The sequence below is a fragment of the Neodiprion lecontei genome, chromosome 6 (genome assembly GCF_021901455.1).
Source record: "Neodiprion lecontei isolate iyNeoLeco1 chromosome 6, iyNeoLeco1.1, whole genome shotgun sequence".
Lineage (NCBI taxonomy): Eukaryota > Metazoa > Arthropoda > Insecta > Hymenoptera > Diprionidae > Neodiprion > Neodiprion lecontei.
Window position 1 is genome coordinate 27,672,385 of NC_060265.1, and position 22,645 is coordinate 27,695,029.

At 36.5% G+C, this 22,645-nt stretch overlaps 4 protein-coding genes and 1 long non-coding RNA gene across 9 annotated transcripts; 3 read left to right on the forward strand and 2 right to left on the reverse strand.

The window, feature by feature from the left end:
• Nucleotides 1-224: 224 nt before the first annotated feature.
• Nucleotides 225-1,700, reverse strand: LOC107227707 (mitotic checkpoint protein BUB3). Its single transcript, XM_015668924.2, has 5 exons — nucleotides 1,506-1,700; nucleotides 1,346-1,415; nucleotides 929-1,239; nucleotides 667-812; nucleotides 225-508 (listed from the first exon to the last, which is right to left on the reverse strand). The coding sequence occupies exons 1-5, from the start codon at nucleotides 1,698-1,700 to the stop codon at nucleotides 250-252; spliced, it is 981 nt and encodes a 326-aa protein (XP_015524410.1). The 3' UTR covers nucleotides 225-249.
• Nucleotides 1,701-2,081: 381 nt separating this feature from the next.
• LOC107227706 (crossover junction endonuclease EME1) lies at nucleotides 2,082-4,334 on the forward strand. Of its 2 annotated transcripts, none has more exons than XM_015668923.2 (3): nucleotides 2,082-3,263; nucleotides 3,388-3,441; nucleotides 3,511-4,334. In XM_015668923.2, exons 1-3 carry the CDS (start codon nucleotides 2,082-2,084, stop codon nucleotides 3,625-3,627), a joined length of 1,353 nt encoding a protein of 450 aa, XP_015524409.1. In that variant the 3' UTR covers nucleotides 3,628-4,334. The 2 variants fall into 2 exon arrangements, with proteins under 2 accessions (XP_015524409.1, XP_046600325.1); XM_046744369.1 differs by having other exon boundaries at nucleotides 3,388-3,415.
• Nucleotides 3,666-10,895, reverse strand: LOC107227687 (KAT8 regulatory NSL complex subunit 3). Of its 2 annotated transcripts, XM_015668904.2 has the most exons (8): nucleotides 10,405-10,895; nucleotides 9,974-10,318; nucleotides 9,187-9,772; nucleotides 8,800-9,081; nucleotides 8,018-8,713; nucleotides 7,577-7,946; nucleotides 7,245-7,442; nucleotides 3,666-6,160 (listed from the first exon to the last, which is right to left on the reverse strand). In XM_015668904.2, the coding sequence occupies exons 2-8, from the start codon at nucleotides 10,282-10,284 to the stop codon at nucleotides 5,001-5,003; spliced, it is 3,603 nt and encodes a 1,200-aa protein (XP_015524390.1). In that variant the 5' UTR covers nucleotides 10,285-10,318; nucleotides 10,405-10,895; the 3' UTR covers nucleotides 3,666-5,000. The 2 variants fall into 2 exon arrangements, with proteins under 2 accessions (XP_015524390.1, XP_046600321.1); XM_046744365.1 differs by lacking the exon at nucleotides 10,405-10,895 and having other exon boundaries at nucleotides 9,187-9,756; nucleotides 9,974-10,101.
• A 467-nt stretch (nucleotides 10,896-11,362) lies between these two features.
• Nucleotides 11,363-22,215, forward strand: LOC107227697 (transcription elongation regulator 1). Of its 3 annotated transcripts, none has more exons than XM_046744366.1 (18): nucleotides 11,363-11,758; nucleotides 12,603-12,861; nucleotides 12,968-13,048; nucleotides 13,174-13,377; nucleotides 13,472-13,703; nucleotides 13,786-13,992; nucleotides 14,076-14,279; nucleotides 14,463-14,691; nucleotides 14,777-15,012; nucleotides 15,103-15,260; nucleotides 15,353-15,561; nucleotides 15,720-15,870; nucleotides 20,296-20,733; nucleotides 20,816-21,046; nucleotides 21,136-21,402; nucleotides 21,494-21,571; nucleotides 21,685-21,908; nucleotides 22,063-22,215. In XM_046744366.1, exons 1-18 carry the CDS (start codon nucleotides 11,604-11,606, stop codon nucleotides 22,064-22,066), a joined length of 3,567 nt encoding a protein of 1,188 aa, XP_046600322.1. In that variant the 5' UTR covers nucleotides 11,363-11,603; the 3' UTR covers nucleotides 22,067-22,215. The 3 variants fall into 3 exon arrangements, with proteins under 3 accessions (XP_046600322.1, XP_015524401.2, XP_046600323.1); XM_015668915.2 differs by having other exon boundaries at nucleotides 20,837-21,046; XM_046744367.1 differs by having other exon boundaries at nucleotides 13,177-13,377.
• Nucleotides 18,154-20,288, forward strand: LOC124295212. Its single transcript, XR_006905118.1, has 2 exons — nucleotides 18,154-19,212; nucleotides 19,471-20,288. It is a non-coding gene; the product is annotated as an uncharacterized LOC124295212 (long non-coding RNA).
• Nucleotides 22,216-22,645: the final 430 nt, after the last annotated feature.

A 22,645-nucleotide genomic window follows, 5' to 3' on the forward strand; every position in this document is an offset into this window, starting at 1 on the left:
TGTATGTCATGTATAAGTGAGATTGAAAATCTCTTCATCGTTTATTCACAAAAATGGAAAAGTTGTTTATTCTGCCCGATTATACACAATTATCACTGATTACGAATATGCAACGGTAAAAACGTCGACCATTAATCAGTTCTTATCAGTTGAATAATTACGTTAGTCATAAAACATCATGCCTTTATCCAGTGTTGAAGGCATTTGTCGATTGAGCTAGTTGATTTCACACAATGCGCAAGTTTCTTTTTATTTTGGTTTAGTTTCCTGATCATTTACATATCTGATGTATATACTTTCTTCATTCGCACCACCCGGTGGAATTTCCGCTTCATTCAGGTATGAAACACCAATAGCTAATGCACAACCATCGTGACTAAAACTGAGGGCAGCAACACCTGCATTGTATCTATGGAACTGACATAGGCGTTTTTTGTTGAAACCATCCCAGATGTTAACGAATCCATCTGATCCACCAGTTGCAAACGTGTTGTATGTGGAGTGAAAACTGTAAAACAAACAATAAATTCTAGTCCAGGTACGCAAACAATCAAAAATGATCATTAATATTCTTTTCAAATTCTGATACAAGGAAATTACTATGACTGTCGAAACATTTTTTCTGTGTGTTTTTGACATAATCGATACACCTGTGAACATTCTTACCTAATTGCATTAACTGGATAAATGTGTTCAACATTATTCTCTTTTATCCTGTGGCATTTGAAGGCATATTTTTTTTTCTGTGCCTCAGGAGTTGTATCAAGATATTCAACGGCGACCCGTCCTTCTATGCTGCTAAGAACGTAACCCTAGAGAATAAAAATTAAACACTCGGTAAATTCTTATGAAAATTTCACCATTAGACATAAGAGAATGAATGATTAGTAATTGATTAATGGCGCTAATGTTATTAATCCATATGAACCTGTTCATTTGGGAAGCCCTTAATGCAGCGCGTTTGGTATTTTAAGCTGCTTTCGCGACGCTGAAACATTCCCGCCATATTTCGAAGATCCCATATGCAAACTTTCCTTTTTGCTGTACCAACAACAAACTTATCCCCACACACAGACAGGGCAAGTACAGTTTCAGGCTGTTGATAGCTGCCTACACAGGTTGGGCTTCTTGGATCCCATAATTTTACTGCAGCATCCCAACCCCCGGTCAAGATTGCATTCAAAGCTGCACAATACTCGATTTTTCGAATTGGTTTCTCATGCGTTCCCATAACAGACTCTGTGAAATTTCAGTTATATAACAGAAACATTTCTAATCACTGGATGGTGCGACAATTTCTGGTTGTAACAATGTTCATTGGATATTTCACAGTTCAAATTCGTACCTGTGTTGCTATTGATGTCATACATCTTCAGTGTATTATCCAAGCCACCACTGTACGCATGGACCGCATCCTGTACATGAAACATACAACAAGGCATGAGTTATTAGATTGATCGGAGCATCTTATGTGTCCGGTACATAATACATCAGTGAAGAAGTACCTGGAAAGCGACGTCCAATACTGGCAGTTCATGATTGTATTTTAGCCGCATAGTATTGGCCTGAATATCGTATAGTCGGACTGTGCTATCCCACGACGAAACCAGGAGAAATTGCGTTGAATTTGGTCCGAATTCAACAGCCGAAATAGCGTCTGTCGGTGGTGTTTTAAGTTTGAATTCCGTTCGTGACTCCATTTCGGCAAAGCAGACCTTGCTGAATTTCGGTAATATATATTGGTGTATTTGCTTTGGGCAGCGCTGCGAATGCGTAGTACCCTACTTCGGTAAAATGAACGGTGTATTCAGAAATGAATTTTGTGGGTTAATGCTGCTTTTATGGTTTTGTAGGTTATGCCTCTAAATCTGATCTGAACACAAATGTGCACACGTATATATCTGTATATACCTATGAACGTACACGCATCCATGCAAATACAACACCTGTAAAACGAAACTCGATGCCTAAGGATTTCCCATGGCAGCACTAGTAGAATATTGCGATACTTCGATGGGTATTTCTTACATCTCGCGCGAGGTTATTAAATACTGCACGTGACATTCCTCTAATAACTGATTATGGATAATATGGATGTAATTGAATTGTCAAGTGATTCAAACGATTCCGTGCCGTCTGTTAATACAAGTTCAAGCAAACCTCCGGCACTTCACATATTAGATGACGATTATAATTTCCCTGAAGTACCATTCGCCAGTGAACTTCCAGCAGCGAAAAAATACACAGATTCTGATTCAGGCGCTATTTTTAAATCTAACAGCGACATAGAAACAGAGCTATTCAAAAAGTATATCGGTGAGAAATCAAGGAGTAAGGAAACAGTCAATGCATCAAGCAAAAATGACAAAGAGCTTACCAGGATTGAAAAATATAGGAAAGCAGAAGAAGCTGCGAGAATTAGGGCCGAAAAAGCAGCAGCAGCTGCACGTTTGAAAAGCATGCAACCTGGAGAGTGCATGAATTACATGCAAGTTATATTAGACTTAGGTTTCATGAATTTTAATTTCTTTGACACCCTGATCACCGAACTCCAACAATATGAGCTCGTTTATAAGTTGAAATCACAGATAATTTCCAACAGTGTAACATGGACGAGAAGTGAGGAGAAAAACTCTGAACATGTTACTGGAGGAATCAAGTCGGTTGAAGATAATCACATCATCGTTGTTTGGGATTACACAGAGACAGTTAAAAAAGTAGCCAGTGATACGTTTGTGACATCCATAGATAATATCCAAACATCAATGCCTGGGAAAGTGACAACGCTGATAGTATACGGAATGGAAAACTATTTCAGGCATCATAGGAATCTTAAAAAAATGCAAGTTAAAAACCTATGTCTGGGAAGCTTCAGGGATGGGAAAAAGCGGAGAGGTAGCAAGGCTTTTGAAGATTTGCCAGTGATTTCTAGGAAACAATTAGAACTGTGCCTGATTGAGGTTCAACTCACACTAAACTGTAACAGTCAACTAATCGAATCACCACACGGTCTAGGTCAGGTCATTGGCCAGTATACAAAAGCCATTGCTGAAGCACCGTTCAAAATTCACAAGAAACAAATGCTACAATCTCAGCTAGACTTTTACGCCGCTGGGGACAATAAAGACACTGTTAAAGTCGACAAGGATGGGAATGGACTGAAAAGGCTATGGCAACAACAACTATGTCAGTTTAATTTGGCTAGATTGGAAACAGCAGAGGCCATTATTTCAAAATATCCAACTCCCTCACATCTGATGGATGTGAGTTTTTCAATTTCACTAACAGAATCAGTGAATGCTTGTAACATACCTCTGCCTATTTTTATTCGTACTTCCAAATGTTTCCAAGAAACACATTTTATCAATTGTCTTACTCATGTTACAGGCTTATGCTCATTGCACACTTTCGGAAGGTATGAAACTGCTTCAAGATATTCCTGTAAGTTTTCTCAAATAAACATATATTTTATACTATATAATTTTAATAACTTAAGCTTACTTAAAACAGATCAGAAGAACTGCAGGACCTATTACAAATGTCCGACGGATAGGACCTGAATTGAGCAAGAAATTGTACCTCATGTTCACGTCAGAGGATGGCAATATTCTTCTGGGCAATGACTAAGTAGACCTGCAGCGATAAACAGTTTTTTTTGTTAGACACTAGTGCCTTGTAAATATCGTACCTACTATTCTGTTTTAAGACAGAGTTTTATACACAAAGCATACGTTACCATAATGAAAGAATGTCCTTACTCCTTAATCTTCAGTTCTGAAAGTACAAGTTGATAGCGTTATATTTTTACCAGATCAGAATAAGCGGCAGGATTTAATATAAGGGAGAGTTTTTGCGGTAGCCAGTAAAGATTTGACATGTACTAATCAAGTTAATGTTCTAATTTACTACTATGTTTGTATTAATTATATGGTCAAAGAAAGACGATCACATACTCAAGTAACGAGCCAACAATTTATAGTTTGAATACGTATATGAATATAGTATATATTGAGAACTAGAGGAGCAATTTAACTCTTTCACAGTCTTCTTCTGAATTGTTACATCAACCTTTAATATTGTTATTAAAGCAAGATCATTGATTATTATTAACTAATATTAACAATACGTAGTTTTGGTGTTTATATGAGAATTTTTTCATTACTCAGAAAGATCTATTTGCTACATTTTTACAAAAGAATAAATAGCGTCAGGGCTCGTATCTATTAAGGCATGTAATAATCAATGAAGTCAGTTTTGTCATTAGTGTTTCTAATGGCGAGGACAAAAGATATTTCATAATTAAATATGATAGTCAATAGCTTTTTAGCAACATTGAAAAATAATAGTTAATCATAACAGCCTTACATTTATTTTAAATGAACAAATAAATAGCAATTCTTTCAACTCGATTATTGCATTTTTACGTTTTCTGATATTTTAGAAGTATTGAAATGCATTCAGATTCCAAAATATTAGTATTGAAACAGAATAAAGTTTGTAAACTAAAAGTGAACTTAAGGATTTTCTTTAAAAATTGAAAGTCCTTATTGTTACTATGCGTTGTAGAACGATTTTCATTTTATTTCAAGAACCAATTCAGGTAAACTTGAAATATATTCCCACACGCGACTGCACCAATCTACTATTGAATCCAGCAGCCGTGTGATCTATTTATGACATACATTTACAGTAAACTGACTAAAACCATTATTTCCTCATGGCTACTTTTTCTTTCAAATTAACATAAATTACTTTTATGAATAATAGTATCAATTCTTCTTCTATTATATTGATATAACAAGTATATTAAATTTCAGATAATGGCTTTGGTTTGCTAATTTCAAACTTTTAGCAGTAAAAATATAAAATCATCATTTATAAACGTAAAAATTGTATCGTAGAGATAAATTGACAGTTGAATGTACAATTTGACATCTACATAGACATACAGATCTAATGTAATGTTCATCGCAAAACTTGAGGTTACATTAACTAGTTATTTATCCTTTTACATTTTCGTTTTGTTTTTCAATAATTTCAGAAGATGCGTTTGTATCCGAAAGGAAAACCTTGGTCTTTACAATATCTATTTCTGTATTTGAATCCGCATGATTAAGTGATTCAGTGTCGTGACCGTTTTTCGATGGTGATGTCAAGTCAATTTCTGATACAGTTGGAATTTTTCGCTCAATAATATTTGTCTTGATAGCATCCTCAATTTCCAATGCATCATCTTGAATGATTTCTTGAAATTTAATTTGATGCCTCGGAAGCATCTGAGCGTATCTATGTTCATTTTTTTCATAACTAACCATCTTTGAAGTATTTTTAGTTAAAACAACTTGTTCATTCTTATCGTCGTGAATATTACTAGGAACAGAATTTCTCTTGGCTAAAATAATCTTAGTATACTTAATCGTTGGGTGATTCAATCGTGGTATTGTTTGTGTCGGTGTACCGATGCGATTAGTGCTTGTTATAGATTGATTTTGCAAGCGGGATGTCAGAACTGCACGATTAACATGATGCAGCGGTCCAGTCGCTCGAACAAGAGCTTGCATTGGTGTATTGGCTAAACTTGTGATGGGATGTTGTATTTTATCATGCTTATTACTGATCAATACAACCTTCGTGGTCCCACTTAGTTTTGGAATATTTTTGTCGTAAGGATCCATCATAACTGGCACTTGAGAGATTGGCGGAGCTTTTTCAATGGCGTTTAAATTTTCGCCGTCTTTAGCAAATATTATTGGAATGTCCAGTATGTTACCCAAATCGTCGTCAAAGTCATCATTAATTTTTTTTCGCGTTGGCGATTGTGGTTTGTTGACTTTCTGTACTCTTTGGAGATTACAATTGTTCACTGTTATCTTTGGCACTGTTTTCATAGACCTTTGGCTCATCATCATTTTGCTTGACAGGGGTAAAATGGTTATTGTATTTTGACCAGACATTGGTACTAACATCGAAGCTGTTCTCGAATTGTTCAAACTATCTGCTAACATCACTACATTCTCCGATGATACTGCAAGAGGATAGTTTGTATTCGATGAACTGGTTTGGGAAGCGGGTAGAGACTGCATCTTAGACACATCCAACGGTTGATTTGAGGTAGATATAGTTCGATTCGTACTGCTGCTTGCTCCGTTGTTCTCCGGCTCTATAAAATAGAGATACCGTTCTCAGATATTACGAGAGAAACGGGAAAAATGTTAAAATATGTACCAAGTTACAGTGCAATTGATAACCCTGCATACATAAGATGTACATCAAATATCTAAACATGTATCTGTGTAAGCAAAAGTATATTGTTATGAAAAACCTGTTCACATTCATCTTAGCACTATAAACAGCACGTTAAGTTTTCAATTTCGATAAAGAGAGACCAGTTAATGACCTATGATTTCTCAAGTTAAATTGTTTTTTTTATTTTCGCTGTATGTAAAAACCGGCAATGATGCTGCTTTTAAACTTCGTTGTAATTTTGATCAGACTCAAAACTTCTCAAAACGTAAATTTTATACATTAAAATGAATGGTATAAGGTTCCTATTCTTGTAAATTGTTACGATTTCAACATTAAATTACAAGAAAGAAGAAATATCTTTATACATATATATACATGCATATCTTAAGAATTTAAAGTCATTAGAACGAATTAATATGGAATAAACCGTTCATTTCAACCTCTTAATAGATTAATTTTTACCAAGGTGAGGGATAGGAATTAAAAGAAAACCGAGTTACATGAAATTGTTTATTGAACATAAAATATAAGGCAATGTTGGTGTATTTACACATGATAAAATATTTCTTCTGACAAAATTCGATTGAACAACAATGTTCTCGTCTTGGATGCATAGCATTTTGCAGTGCATCCTTCGCAATCAAACTTTAGGCATTGAAGACCAGATTTAATTTGAAGCATTCATTATCTACAAATGACTGTTCCTAGCAACGACTATATTACATATATTCATACAGTTATTGTATGATATCATGTTACATACAAATAAAATGTATTAAAAAAAAAAAACCTGTCCTAAGCTAATGATCCTTACATTCAATACCATAATTGCGTCTTATCGTTGTGCGAATAGAGATTCTTTGTTATTTGAAAACTGAGGTCAACATATAGACGTAATACTTGACTAAAATCTTCAATACAAAACAACGCCGGTCGTTGTGAAAATATATAAAATTTCATTTACTTATTCGTAATATGGCTAGATAATAGAATTCTACCTTTTGGTGTAGTTGTTGATGAGGATGATACAATCGTGTGTGTATTTGGAGTTGAAACACTGGGCGTCAACAAAATGCTTGATGCAGAGGTACCTTTTCCCATTGGCATACCACTGACTATTCCCATTGGACTTCTTCTGCTCTGCAGTAGCGCGGAAAGAGCTCCACTTGCATTAGTTACAGATTTTACCTGCATCGCTATAGAAAACAGATACATACACGATTCTGAGAAATTATCAAATTTATTGTATGTGCAATTAATGTTTCTAATTGATATTATATTCACAAATAGGTTGATACCAAAAAATCATAATTAGTAAATCAAATATTACCTGCAGCAGTAGACGCACTGACCCTAACTTGATTTCCAGCCGTAGTTAGAACGTTTACCAATTTAGCTTCGCCACCTTTGTCCGTAATATTGATGTGCTTATAACTGCTCGTTACAGTTTTAGAGAAGTTTTTACTTGTTGTCATAACTGTTTTCAGTTTTGAACTACTTTGAGGACTGGTATTTGTGGCCATCATTTTAGGCATTTTAGAATACACGTTTGACGGCCTGCATACATTGCTCATCTTGGTTGTAGTCGGAAAAGTTTGACCGGCTGAGGTTGTTGCCATACGCAATGGTCCGATGGGTGCTAAACTGGCCAAGGTACCAATGTTCAACGTTATCCCCGCGCCTGCATTACTTGCATTCAACTGTATAACAATTTGTATAGTCAATCCAATGCTGCATCAAAGCATAATGTTGCTAAACAAAATTTCCTTACCTGCCCCGATAGTCTTGGTGATAATAGCTGGTCAGGCAAAGTCACTTTCTGATTACTGATGACTCTAGGTTTTCGTTTAGATGCCGAGGCATGATTTAAATTTGCTCCGCTGATTGCTAAAAGGGTTGGCTGCGTATTTATAGTTCCCGATCGCACCAGAGATCCTGCTGAAGACTTTTGCGGTGTACCAGAGACAGCATTAGGCGTGATGGGTGTCATAGGTCTAGTTTTTTTCGAACTCGGAGAGTGTGGTTCGCTCTCTACTGAACTGCTAGTAGAATTTTTCCTCTTTCTAGACTCCTTTTTCATAGATTTGTCAGAGTTTATCAAGGGATTAGATCGCAGAGGCAGAGGATGAGGTTGCAGCAGAATACTGCCAACAAAATCACCAACTTCGTCAAGTATACATCTGTCGACTATGCTCTGTGTTATACCCTCAGATATTTTCTTTGCCGTAGATATTCTCAGGTGATCATCCGCTGTTCCTATAACAACTAGGCTTGTTTCGACAAGCATTTTTTCCCTCAGATCTTCCAAGTCATCGGGTCTCACAAGTGTCGCATTTTGACCAATTACAAACATAACAGGGCATCTAATATCCATCAAAGTGTCATCAGGGGTCCCCCGTTTTCCTTCTACAGTCGTGAATGGAAAGCCCAAGCAAATCACTGCCGTTACATGTTCCATTTGAGCTACCTAAGAAACAGTTAAAATAGATTCTTAGTCGCCATGAAATATATACAGTGAAATGTTTTACAAAGTGGTAAATAATTAAGTCTCACTTGGCAAGCGAGAGCAGCTCCTGTGTTAAATCCAACAAGGATTATTGGGCGCCCTGGATAATCACTACGAACGTCTTGTATTTTGGTTCTGGTAGCTTGTACTAGTTGCTCCATGCACGCCATCATCGTCATTCTATTTGCCGCTAATCCCATGTGTGTATGCACATTGACAACCATACCCAATGCTCCCAAATGCGCAATCCATTTGTGTTGTCGTGAAGAAACACTGGTTCCGACTCCAGAGGGTGCTATGACAAGGATTGGATTGCCAGGTAACTTTTTCTGGAAACAATATGACAAGTATTAAAGTAGTGATCTACTTTTGCAAATAATCTACTCCGAAACTTGCATCATTAATTCTATTGTGGTATCAAAGGTTTAACTTACTGGCCTGCTTGCATTCAGTGTTGATGCGATTGGATCCCATGATCTTTTTAGCAATGGTCCGAGGGTTTCCCAGGTTATTGACCCACTTTTAGCATTTAAGTTTGGTTGTATGGCTATTATTTTATCTATTAATTGTGGAATTTTTAATCTCAACGTTTGAAGAATATCCAGGTAAATAGCCATATATTCCTGGGGTAGATTTTCGAAGAGTAAATTATGCAGCCATTGAGCTACTCGAAAATCCCACCCAGCAGATGCGAGTGTTTCTCTGAATCTTCGTGCAGCTGTGTCAACGGAAGTTCTTCGAAAAATTGGTTCCATTAAACTATTCGCTTTTACCAATCTAGCTAACCGTTCTGATGATAATATGCGCATAACTTTGGTAAAAATACGATTTTGAATCGGAGTCCAAAGGATTTTTTCTATCTTTTCTTCCCAATCATCATTTTCGTCAGGTCGAGCAAAATTAGCAAGTCTCTGAAACTCGTCCATCACATGACGAGTTCTGGCTAAATCGTACGGCGGCGTGACAGACTCCGTCATATCTCCTTCAACGTTGACCTCTTCATCCTGTTTTAGTTTATCCCTATTTTTTTAAATCCAGAACAACAAAACAAACAAATTTCAATTATAAAAAAAATAGAAAAGAAAATTCTGAGAGCGGGAATAAAGAAATAAAAATTATCCGAGATTTTATCATTCTCGTAGCTCTCCTTCAGTTAGGTTATTAAAAAATTAACACAAATGAAATAGGAAAACACGCCGTGCACTATCATCTTATACTCACGTGACTAACAAACTTCTCGGCTTGCTGAAGAACAGTTTCTTGACTGGCTTGACATATACATTTTCCGGTTTCCAGTTCCAAGGGCGAGCATAGCAGTGATCCTTGACGATAACGTTGATTTCACTCTCGAAACATCCAGCGAGCTGATGTAAATATGTGGTTAATGTATTTGGGTTATCATCAAACGTGTCACCAGTTGGACTAGGTAGTCCTGAGCCTACTGTTGATGAAGTGGAAACAACGGGACACGTCGACAGCAACATTTTCATTATACTATCTCGTCCAGTAGCTGACCTCAAAACATCTGTCATCTCAATAAACTTCAACTTTTAAGCGAACAGCATCCTGCAATATCAAATGACAATGTTATACAAAGCATTATCGAAAGGATAGTAGTAATATTCAGGACACCATTTAATAATGCAACATACCGTGCACTAGATTTTTTCAAACAACTCCAAAACTCATCGTAGACTAAAATTGTTATAGGATGAATTGCAGCGTTCTTTCCATGTTTTCGTGAACACACATTAGGAGGATGATATTTAACCTTAGCTATTTACATGGGTGATAATTGTTTTCAACGTGGTTAAAAAGTTGTGAATGAAAAAATAGTTTTTGAACTCGTGCGTAAATTATTGTGCGTTGGTGGAGGCAACAGTCACTTCGTAGACGATGCGATTGTTAACACGCATAGGATAGAATAGAAGTATTTTTACTCCACTCGCGTATTTCACAGATTGACTAATAGCCACAATCGCAATTTTTTCATGGTCGAAACTGTATTAGGAATAATCTGAGTTATATATATCAAATACACAACACAATACACGAATTGCGCAACGCGTCCGTGTTTCTCAGGAGCTGCTGACTGCTAGTTTTTCTTTTCGGAACATGTCAGCACACCATGATGTCAGCATCTGCGCACATTGACGATATTTCGTACGTTTCGGCAATCAGCAAAGGGGCGACTGGAAGGGGAAACCCTGGTCATATTTTTTCGCTGCTATAATATCCCCTAGCCAAAGACTACTCGGATTGCCAAGCGTCGGTAAATGGAAACATTTTTGCGTAGTTATTTTTGCGTGGACGAATGCTTACGCGCATTCTTTAATATACTGAACATTTTGATCTAAAAAGCTGTAGTTAGTTTCGTGAGTATAATCATTGGTGAAATGTTAAAATAATTAGCCATTCTATACAAGTCGCTATAGTTCTGCACGAAACGCGTCACGGACGAGGATGGCACGAATACTTCAGCAGAATAGAAATTATTTATAACTATTTCACCATATACCTCGCTGATAAAATTTTCGAAGAACATTTTGTGTGAAAAGTTGAATCAATTTCATTTACTGATTTAGTGATAATTGGAAACGATTGCAATAAGGGTTTCCAATTTTCAATCGGTAAAGAAGGAAAATGGTAGCGCCTTAATCAAGGGTAATTTCTTTCTTGGGTTGGTAATTACGTGTTTACTGCTTGCCGCTTGCGCCTCGCGCTGGAATAGTGATTTGTTTGCGGCGTTTCGTGCTTCGACACAACGGCAAAAGAAAGAAAAGATTTGCTTAATGGGCGTAAATAGTTTATAAAGCAGTTACCATAATTTTTCACGATAAATTAACACACTATGGAAGTAAGCAGTGAACAACCCGCTCCAACTATGGAGCCTGCCGCTAATACAGAGCAGGAAGCCACCGAAGAACCTACAGAGGAAACAGAGGAGTACAATTTCGATGGTGACGACTACAGGCCTTTTATTCCGCGAGGCCGAGGAGGTTTTAGGTAATAAAATACTGAGTGGAAAGTTTAAACTACTCGCCAATTTCCCGACCACCTCGATTAACTTCCTCGCAAAGATTTATTGAAGTTCGAAGAAAGATTTCGAAAGCAATATTCACTCCAGAAAAATTACAGCAATAATCATAATAATAACGAGGACGTCATGTGTTATCTGTACACACACATGTAGCCATGGAAACAATTTTTTTTTTCAACTGAAAATGATTAATATGGATGTTATTCTGTTACACTTGGTCAATTCAAAGGGAAAACATGTTTCAAAAGACTTATATTCCCACACAAGTTATCACCAAAAAATCTAAATAGTCTGGCAAACAGATTGATACATGCTAGCAAAAATAAAATTTTTATCTTTGTAAATTCCAACCACAAATCGGTCAGAAGTTATTTGATTCTCATGATTTTCATTTGAAATATCCAGACAATATATTTATCTTATAGAGCTGGCATTTGAGAAGTTCTGATAAATGTAGAACTGCGAATTTGAAAAATGATTTGCTTCCGTTTCTTTCTAATTCTCGGTCGCACCAATTCTCTATAATATTTAATTCGCAATCTTGTAACAGTTTTGGACTTGTTTCCAATCTTGTCAAGAGTGGGACTGATTATTTTGTCTGATACTTTCTTACTATTGTTTACAATTTCCAGCACAATTCACTCATATTTAAAATTGACTTAAAATTTTGAATGTACATTTTCTCAAAACTTTGAGCTTTTAAGTACGTACTCAATATTCTGATATTCATATTGATGACGTTGATAGATGATCTGTAATAAGTGATTCCAAGTGCATAGGTAATCACCTTTTTTTATGGTTTTATTTTAGGGGTCGGGGTCGGGGAGCATTTGACTTTCCAATGAGAGGTGGGCCCCCTAGATTTAGAGGACGAGGATTTGGCCCACGTGGGCCAATGTTCAGAGGAGGAAACAATGGGTTCCCATTCGAAGGTCCACCACGTCCCAATTGTCCACCAGGCCCTGGAGGACCACGTTTTCGTGGCCCACCACCATTCGATCCAAGCTGGGGCCCTATGGGACCCCCTAATTTGATGGGGCCTCCCAACATGATGGGACCACCTGGAATGGTAGCCTGTTTATTCGAATTCTGAGAATGATCTCAACTCTTGGATGGTCAATGCATTTGTGAAATCGTTAAAGATTATACTAATTTTCGTTTGTGTCATTTTTCAGCCCCCTCCGCACATGATGAACGGACCTCTTGGTGCTGGCCCGTATGGTCCACCGCCTGGAATGGGACCACCAAGCATGAATGTACGTCTGTAATTAATCGATAAAATGAGGATTATCAGCTGAATGAAGTTTGATATTCTCACTTGTGGCATGAATATCTTATGTAAGAGTAAACTACTTACTGATAAATGATAATCTGTTTAAAGCAGGGAGCACAAGTCGCCGGTCAGCAGACTCAACAGCAGATACATCAATCGCAAACAAACATTCCAGGATTAGACCTTAATGGTGAGGTATGGGTTGAGACGAAAACTGGGGACGGAAAGTCATATTTTTATAATATAAGAACAAGAGAGACTACCTGGACCAAGCCTGAGGGACCAAATGTTAAAGTTATGGCGCAAGATCAGGTGGGCATTCAGAATTTGCGGTATTCCGTATTTCCTTATTAGTTTCACATACTTTCACCTCCTAACCTGGTAAAATTCTTATGTAATATATTAGTTAGAGCAACTGGTACATGGCGCTGCTAAACAAGGTACTGGATCGACAACGCCAACAGGTACAATACAGTCTCAACCGGCTGAAACACGAGTAACACAGTCTGGCGAACAAGTAACTGGCAGCTCAGAAGCTCAGAGTCAAGCTGCTACCTCAACACCTTCTTCTGCAACTACCGCACCAGCCAGTGAACCAACCGACACAAGTGTACAGCCGGAAATAAGTCAGACAAATGGTTAAAATTATATATAATACGTTATCTCACATTGTTTCATATACCGGATTTATGAAGTAACGTAAAATATAAAACTTTGCAGCATCACCATCGGCTGTTAGTGCACTGGCGACTAATGGCACAGCAAACATGATGCAACCACCACCAAATATGCTGCCAATGCAACACAGAATGCCCACCAATCAGTTTGGAGGTCCTATACCCACTCCGTTTGGAGCAGCACCTTTTGGCATGCCTCCGCCAGGCTTCCAGGCGTTTGGAAATTATGGACCACCTCAAACAAATTGGGGTAAATAATTTTTCTTGGCGCGAAATTTAAATTGTGTTATGAGCACATTCATTTTCAGCGAACGAATGTCCCTTTTTATTCAGGTATGCCACAAATGCCACATGGAGTTATGACTCCTCAGACTGGTGTTGAAGATCCCGCCATATTGGCACAGATAGACCCGGAGTTAGTGGCGTTAGCATTAGTTTGGACTGAACATCGTGCACCTGATGGCCGGATGTACTATTATAATACAAAAGCAGGCGAATCAGTTTGGGAAAAGCCCCAGCCAATGAAAGATTTTGAAAGTACGTATATCAATACTCAGGACTAGAAAATCGGGAGAATCACTGCACGAGTTTATAAATTATATCCAAAGATTTTCATCAATTTGTGATTCCTTCATATTGTCTGTTTCTTGGAGTAACAGGTCACATTTTGATACCGACTATTACTAATATGCTACAAACCTTTTCTTATCGAATTTTCAGATGCAAAACTTGCCATACGACAAAAAGCAGATGACATAGTACCTGCTGGAACTCAAGACGTGCCGATCAAACTTGAGAAACAAGAAGAGAGTAGCCCAGAGACCAAAGAAAATTTCAAGGAAACTGAAAATAACAAACAAAAGAAAGATGAAGTTGTTCCCAAAGAATCAACTAAACCACAAGATAAATCAAGGCCGATTTCTAGCACTCCCGTTCCTGGAACACCATGGTAATAATTGTCTTGTTCAGCTGTATATATTAAAAATAAACTTTCCTATTTGTTATTTAATATTTGCTATGTTTTCCATAATTAGGTGCGTTGTGTGGACTGGAGACGGTCGCGTATTTTTCTATAATCCCTCTTCCCGAATATCAGTGTGGGAAAGGCCCGAGGATCTAGTTGGACGGGCAGACGTTGAGAAACTGATTGCCACTCCACCAGATGCTGTTGCTACACCCAAAAATCCACACCAATCAGATTCTTGCGAAAGCAGTGACGAGGAACAGCCAACACCAGCTAAAAAACCAAAACAAGAAGAAGTTGTTAAAGGTATTTAATCAATTTGCCTCAGCATATGTAGATGGCAAAGTTATCAACATTATATACCTGCTGTTTGTTTTACATTAATGTCGTTCTCAGTCATCCCTAAGGAGGAGGAGGAAAAGGAAGGAAAGAAAACTATTGACATAGGTAAGGAGGCTGCGATTGAAGCAGAAGTGAGGGCTGCTAGAGAGAGAGCCATTGTTCCTTTGGATACAAGAATCAAATCATTCAAAGATATGCTAGCAGAAAAAGATGTAAGTAGAATTTGCCGTTGTTCTGTGACAATCAGTTAACTTTCAATTGTTGACGATACTTATATATTTTATTCGACCCTATTTGGATTCAGGTATCAGCATTCAGTACGTGGGAGAAAGAGTTACATAAAATAGTATTCGACCCTCGCTATTTGTTGTTGACATCGAAGGAGAGGAAGCAAGTCTTTGAAAAATATGTAAAGGAGCGAGCTGAGGAGGAAAGACGAGAGAAGCGAAATAAAATGAAGGAAAGGAAGGAACAATTTCAGAAGCTTCTCGAAGAAGCTACACTTCATGGAAAGTAGGTTACTGACTTACTGTATATTTTATGATGAGATATGGTATTCTGTATCATCTCAACACCTTCATTCTATCATCATGATCCCAAAAATCTGGCATTGTATCTGGCATTTTGTGTCACAGTTTAAATTTAACTTTTTATATTTTATGTGAAAACAGATCATCGTTCAGTGATTTTGCTCAAAAACATGGCAAAGACGACCGTTTTAAAAATGTGGAGAAGATGCGCGAGCGCGAGAGTCTGTTCAACGAATATCTACTGGAAGTGCGAAAGCGGGAGAAGGAGGAGAAAACGGCTAAACGAGAACAGGTATGCCAGTTGGAATTATTCAGCATAACATAATACTGCCGATTGAAAGGCCAATTTTTTTACAGGTTTTACTTTGAAAGAAAGTAATCAACGTTTTGGCAAAATTCTAGAAAATCAAACAATCGAATCATCATTAGATCACGCATTCACAGTTTCATATAAAATATCTTGTTTTTTAGAATTTAATTAGGCAAACTGAGAATATTTCGAACATTTTCGAGTTTGGCTTCTTGTTCTTGATTCTCAAGTAACTCAAAGTTTGTGATACTAAATCTTTCTCGTTTCAATTTGAAGACCAGAAACTTAGTGTAAGACTGCCAACTGATTAAGCTCGATTAACAATAACATATATAATAATCTTTACTACGTTTTAGCAACCTTCGCATTTTTTTCAGCAAGTATGTGAGCCTAACATGTTATACAATAACTTACTGCCATGAAATCTGATTTTAAATAATCCTCAGGTCAAATAACAATTCACCACGTCTTTGTTTTTTCTTCTATCTTTTGCGTCCAACAGTGAAAAAATACGACTTCAATTGTTGTGATTTTAAAAGTATTTGCCAATGTTGGAAAGCTTGCTAAAATTCCTTTTCCAATTATATTAAGTAAAAATTGGCATTGCATAACTCCAATGACTGTGAGATACTGGAAGCTACACCATGAAAAATGATGTTCAAGCATTTTTACTATCTATTCAAACAGCATACATTTAACAGCGTTACAGTTTCCTGCATGCAGAATACAAAGGTTTGTCGTATCATGTGAGACTCGGATAATTTTTTGGTAGATTGCAATCGACAGAATGAGATGTTGACATAAGAATGGTTGGTGAAAGACTTGAAGTCACTGCCCATGCCTAATTTAATGAAATCTAAACATTTGGAGGAACCCTGATGTGTTTATTAGTATGAATTTTGCGAGGGAGTAATTGGTGGAAGTTAGAATGATAAAATATTGAATGATTCGTTACAAATAATGTCGTATCAATCAGTGGGCAGTAACTTGTTGTATGAACATTGTCTACAAAATTAATATACTTTTTGTACTTTCAGTGATAACAAACAATTTTTTCAGGTTCCGTAGGTATGTTATTATTTTGTTCCAATTGAATGATTTTTAATATTAATTCCTAAGGGCAATAATAACAACAGTGATATAGTTATTATTAACGAACGAAGAACACACATAGGAAGAAATGAGAAGTAAACTCTCTACTCTCTAATCCAATCTGTTTGATGAAAAATCTTTCCATATATATAAACAATCATAAATTGTTGGGAGAGATAGAGAATAAATAGTTGGTATATGACGGTTCCTTATGTACTTATGTGTTCTGAACTCTCCACTTCAGTCAGGAGGCAGGCAGGGCAGGTTCCATATGTGGAGTGGCATGGTTCTGAAGCTGGTTGGTGGCATGGATGATGTCATCTACCATCCCCACCTACACTGCGTGGCACAGTTGGCACACCCTCGCGCGCTGCATTCTTAACTCCAAAGCAGAGTCATGAGAATGAAACAACTCGGTATTTGTATATTAATCGTAATCCTCGTTACTTGAACAAAAACAAACAAACAAACAAAGAAAAAGAAATACAGATTAACTTCTCTCAAATCAAAATCATTCTTTGGAAGTATCAGATGAAAATAGTAATGAGTTCCCATTGAATTTCAAAAGTAAAAAAATTATAAATCAATAATATCCCTTAGGTAGCGCAAAATTCATTTCCCTTAATTATATCACGTTATTGAACGATAGACATGATCCATTTTATCGTGGTACAATTATCATACGAATTAACTATGAACATACTATTTTTGAAAATTTGGGAATTTTTTCAATATATAATACTTCTTTTTGTACATATAAAGATAATTTGCATTTACGTAAGAATGGTTAAAACGTACTTTTTACCTGTACCGGATGGCTTCCAGGGAATTAACTAAACTGTTGTCTTTTCTTTGTAGTTTACCAAACTCATAGCAAATCACGATTATTTGGATAGATTTTTGCACGACATTTAGAGTTTGAAATTTTTATTCGATATCTGTCACACTTCCACCCTCTGAGCGATGAGATGATCAATATTTTCAGATATATACTCTGAATACCCCAAATCACCGTTATTAGTTATATGATGAATATGATTTAGAGGAGCGCTCGTAAACCAACCAGTACGTGTGGAATGAAATGTGTGGTTACTTGTGGATTCATACTTCGCGGATAGAAGTAATGCTGCGGTTCATCTATCAATGATTCAGAAAACTTGAATGAGGTATTAATTTTCATATTTGAGCAGCGTTTCATCTGTAATTTGACGTTCCCCGTGAAATAACAAAATAATGCTGGCGATATCAACTTTTTGAGATGAAAATCACCTCTCATCCTTTCAATGGTGTTACAGTATGGTTGATGACGTAGTTTCAAACTTTGTTGCTGGAGTGAAGATCTAGTATTGAATTGAGTTGCGTGCACAGTAGTCACACCGAATATGGAACACTAAGTTTAATAGAATTAAATACTCGTGAAAAGTGAATAGACTCGGCTTTATACATTTTACAACAAGTTTATCTAAGACACCTAATTTTCCAAATGGAATAGCGGTAATCTGGTCCAGGCCTCATTAATTGTTATAAATTGAAATCGATTTCTCATTAGTGTGAAAAATGGAAAGTTTAGCCACTGTTATATACCATTTATTTTCCTTGCATACTGTAAAAATATGATCCATAACAGTTTTTTTGTCATCGTCGAATTTCACTTTGTCACATTTTATCTAGTAATTAATTAAAATCAGCAGACGGAAGACAAAGATGTCTAGTATTAATATAGAAATTCCATTTTTTTGACGTAAATAGAAGATAAAATTTTGGTTTACCTAATTTAACCATTCTTCCGTTGATGTTGAATTACGTCCCTATTCTTACAGCTCAATGTTGTCATAGAAACTCATTCTATGAATTTTATCAAAGTTATAAGTTTATTGTAACTTTACGTGGCTTCGAGCGAATATTAATATATAACTCTGATCGGTGTGAAAATAGTCTTATGATTCGATCACAAAGTATGATGATCCCCACACTAGCAATTAGAGACGACAATTCTATTTTTTATAATCTCAACACAAATAATTTGTACCGTATTTTTCTGACGACATAAAACAATTCAGGATAGTACTTCCCCATAATGCAGATGTACATCATGTGACATTTGGTATACATCATTTCAGCTGGTAACTTCAAAAAATATTTCACTTCCTCGTTTGCGGGTTCAGATGACATATTTCTCGGCATTACCATCTACTTAAAATTGATTCCGAAGAACTGGAAAATTGATATAAGGTGAGGGAAAATCCAGAAAAAAGGCTGGCGATCCACACTATTGATAAAGTTTTATCAACGGCGTGAAAATCGTTGTTGAGGAATTTTAACTATAAATAAAAACCGAGATAAAAAATATTTGAATTCCGGTTGTTAGAGAGTCATCATTCAAGAAAAATTATGACTTTGTAAACAACGGTAAAAACCGATTTCTTGAGTACGAATAATACCCAACTAGATAAATACGGTACATACTACTTTTCCTCTAAAATTTTTTAGGATTAGTCGACCAGTTACATCTTTAATGGCAATGTCAAGCGCAAAATGTGCCAACGTCTTAATCTATTGGAATGGTTTTCTTTTGTCTTATTTAAGTATATATTCCTTCAATAATTTTCTGTACATGGTAAGAAGAGTTAGACAAAATGGAAGTTGAAATATCAAGGGCCAATTTCAGGTTACATAACTAGATTTAAAGATGTTCAGGCTGCTTCGACGTTGATGTAATGTTACGAATCTGATTATTCGAATTAAAATCTAGATTTGTAAACTGAATGACCTGTGTATTTTAACATTGAATAGCTGATACTGATGATTCACTAATGATACTTTGATTTTCAGCTTGGACAGCAATTAGGATAAATATATTTATTTTGTACACCAAGTTATCATTAAATAGATCCCAATGTTGCAAAGTGCATTCTCTGCTCGTATCAATCGACGCATTATAAAATATATGTATATTGTAGCATTATAAAATTGATGATGACTTGGGTAAATTGATCATTTTTACAGCACGGAATCATTGTGTTTTTTTCAGCGAAAATAAGCAGCTCATTACTATAAAATAATTCAACGAAAAATCAAATAAAAATATAGTATTTATTTATCGTATTTGACTGATATTACAACTGGCTTGTTTGGTGTACGTTCATGAAGTTCTTTTTCTTTGTGGCATATGAAGCTCTCACATTGCAATGATGAGCAAGCTTGATCGAATATGTACAGCAAACAAACCAGGAAAAATGTTTACTTAAGAATATGTAAATAACTCAAGATCAAACCTTTCGTCAGCTGTGGCACTCTCATACTATTCATTTTCAGGTGAAAAAGGATTTTTTAACCATGTTGCGAGAGCACAAGGACATTGACAGACATTCTCATTGGAGTGATTGCAAGAAGAAATTAGAATCTGATTGGAGGTATAGACTGGTGGAATCTGCTACTGCTCGAGAGGACTGGTTTAGGGATTATATCCGTATACTGAAGGAGGAAAGAAAGAAAGAAAAGGAACGCGACAAGGATCATAAACACAGGGAGAAGGACCACCATAAATCTGAGAAGAAGGATAAAGACAGGAAAGACAACGACAAGTACAAAGACAAGTCCAAGGAAAAGGTTGATAAAGAAGTTACAAAGGAGAAAAAACAAAGAAGAACAGAACTTAATCATGAGGAGAATGGTAAGGAAAAGCTCACCGTAGAGAAGGAAGCTGGGGAGGTTGAAGAGCCAGAAGAGAAGAAATTGAAAAGAGATAATGACGTAAGTATTAACAACAAAAAATAACGAACAAACTTTTATACACCGTATATGGATTGAATCTCATTCTTCGCAATGGATAAAGATAAATAATATTTTACTGCAGAAAGAGGAAAATAATATTGCTTCCGATTCGGAAGAAGATCGCGAGAAACAGAAACGCGAACGAGAACGAAGGGCTGAAGCCAGTTTAAGGGAACGCGAACGGGAAGTACAACGTACTCTTGCTACTCACCTTCGTGATCGGGATAAGGAAAGGCAACATCATAGGCACGCGGAAGCTGTTCAGCACTTCAGTGCACTTCTTGCCGATTTGGTACGGATCTCCTGTATTTCGGTCAGGTTTATGACACCGACTTTGTTTTTAGTAAGTTTCCGTCATCTAATATCAGTATGCATTTACAGGTTCGGAATGGCGATCTTGCTTGGCGCGAGGCCAAGCGACAATTAAGGAAAGATCATAGATGGGATTTAGCGGAGAGTCTAGAAAGAGAAGAGAAGGAGCGGTTATTCAATGAACATATTGAACAGCTCGGTCGTAAAAAGCGCGATAAATTCAGGGAGCTATTAGACGAAGTTGGAGCATCTACAGAGCTTACCACGTCCTGGAGAGATATTAAGAAAACTTTGAAAGATGATCCCAGATATGTCAAGTTTTCTTCTAGTGATAGGGTGAGTTAATTTGTAATTTTCAATCGCCGCACAGAAGTACGGTTTGATATTCACCTTCACTATTCTAATAAAAATCATTTTTTATTGACAGAAATGTGAAAAAGAATTCAAAGAATACATCAAGGATAAACTAGTTGCAGCCAAAGCTGATTTTAGAGAACTTCTCCAGGTTTGTATATTTAATTTTATTCCCAGATAGTTGGTATTTAAAAAAAGAAATACTATGCAGATAAACCGCAAGACACTGATGGATTGGGCTCTGAGGAAATATTTTCGTTTCAGGAAACAAAACTGATAACCGATAAGACATTCAAAAAAATTCAAGAAAACAGCGCTTGCCTGACAGAAATTGAAGAAATTTTAAGAAAAGACAGAAGGTTCCTTGTGTTGGAAGCTGCAGCTGTGGAACGAACACGTTTGCTAATGGGTTATTTGGAGGAATTGGCTCGCAGAGGTCCACCACCACCACCTACAGCTTCAGAACCTTCTCGCAGACCAACAACAAAGTATGAATGATGATTTTAATGCAGTTATATAAAATTTTGAATTCTTTCAAATCCACATAATTCGAAAGAAAAAACGTATTCATGGTTTTTTGTTTTTGAATAATTGTCACCTAGCAAACGATCACTTGATTTACATGAATTGTTTTTGTTGCAGTTAATATCAGCCTCGTTACATCATCGAACGAATAAGTCTACTATTGCATAGACAAGGCCATTACAGTAGTTGGACCGAATTTATCAATTTATTTCCTAGACTAATATCGTAACACTGTATACATCTAGGGTAAAATAAAAACGAAACAAGAAATGAAGTGTGTAATTTCACTAAGTTTTTCATTAATTTCAAAATTAAAACCAGAATAAGTTCAGCAGATATGCCAATTGATAGCGAAGACTCCCTGCAAAAACTGCTTATCACGTTTCAAAAATAATCGTCGTAAAATACTTACATATCATTACCTGTATATGTTAGTGAAAAAAAAAGATTATACAGCAAGAATTACCGTGCTCTCGCGGTTGTGATTTTTACTTATTCGTTTGGAGGAGTAAAAATAAATAAAAAGACAAAAAGTGTAGCCCTCGGGTCCGTTCCCGCTCAAGGACATTCAAGGTCGCCGTGTTTATGACCGCTGCTACATATATAACTAGTCTTGAATAAAGCAAGGGAATATCATCAACGGGACAAGGAAGCGGTCCGTGAAAATTTATTAAATTCAATGTGTATAAAAGTCTTCTCT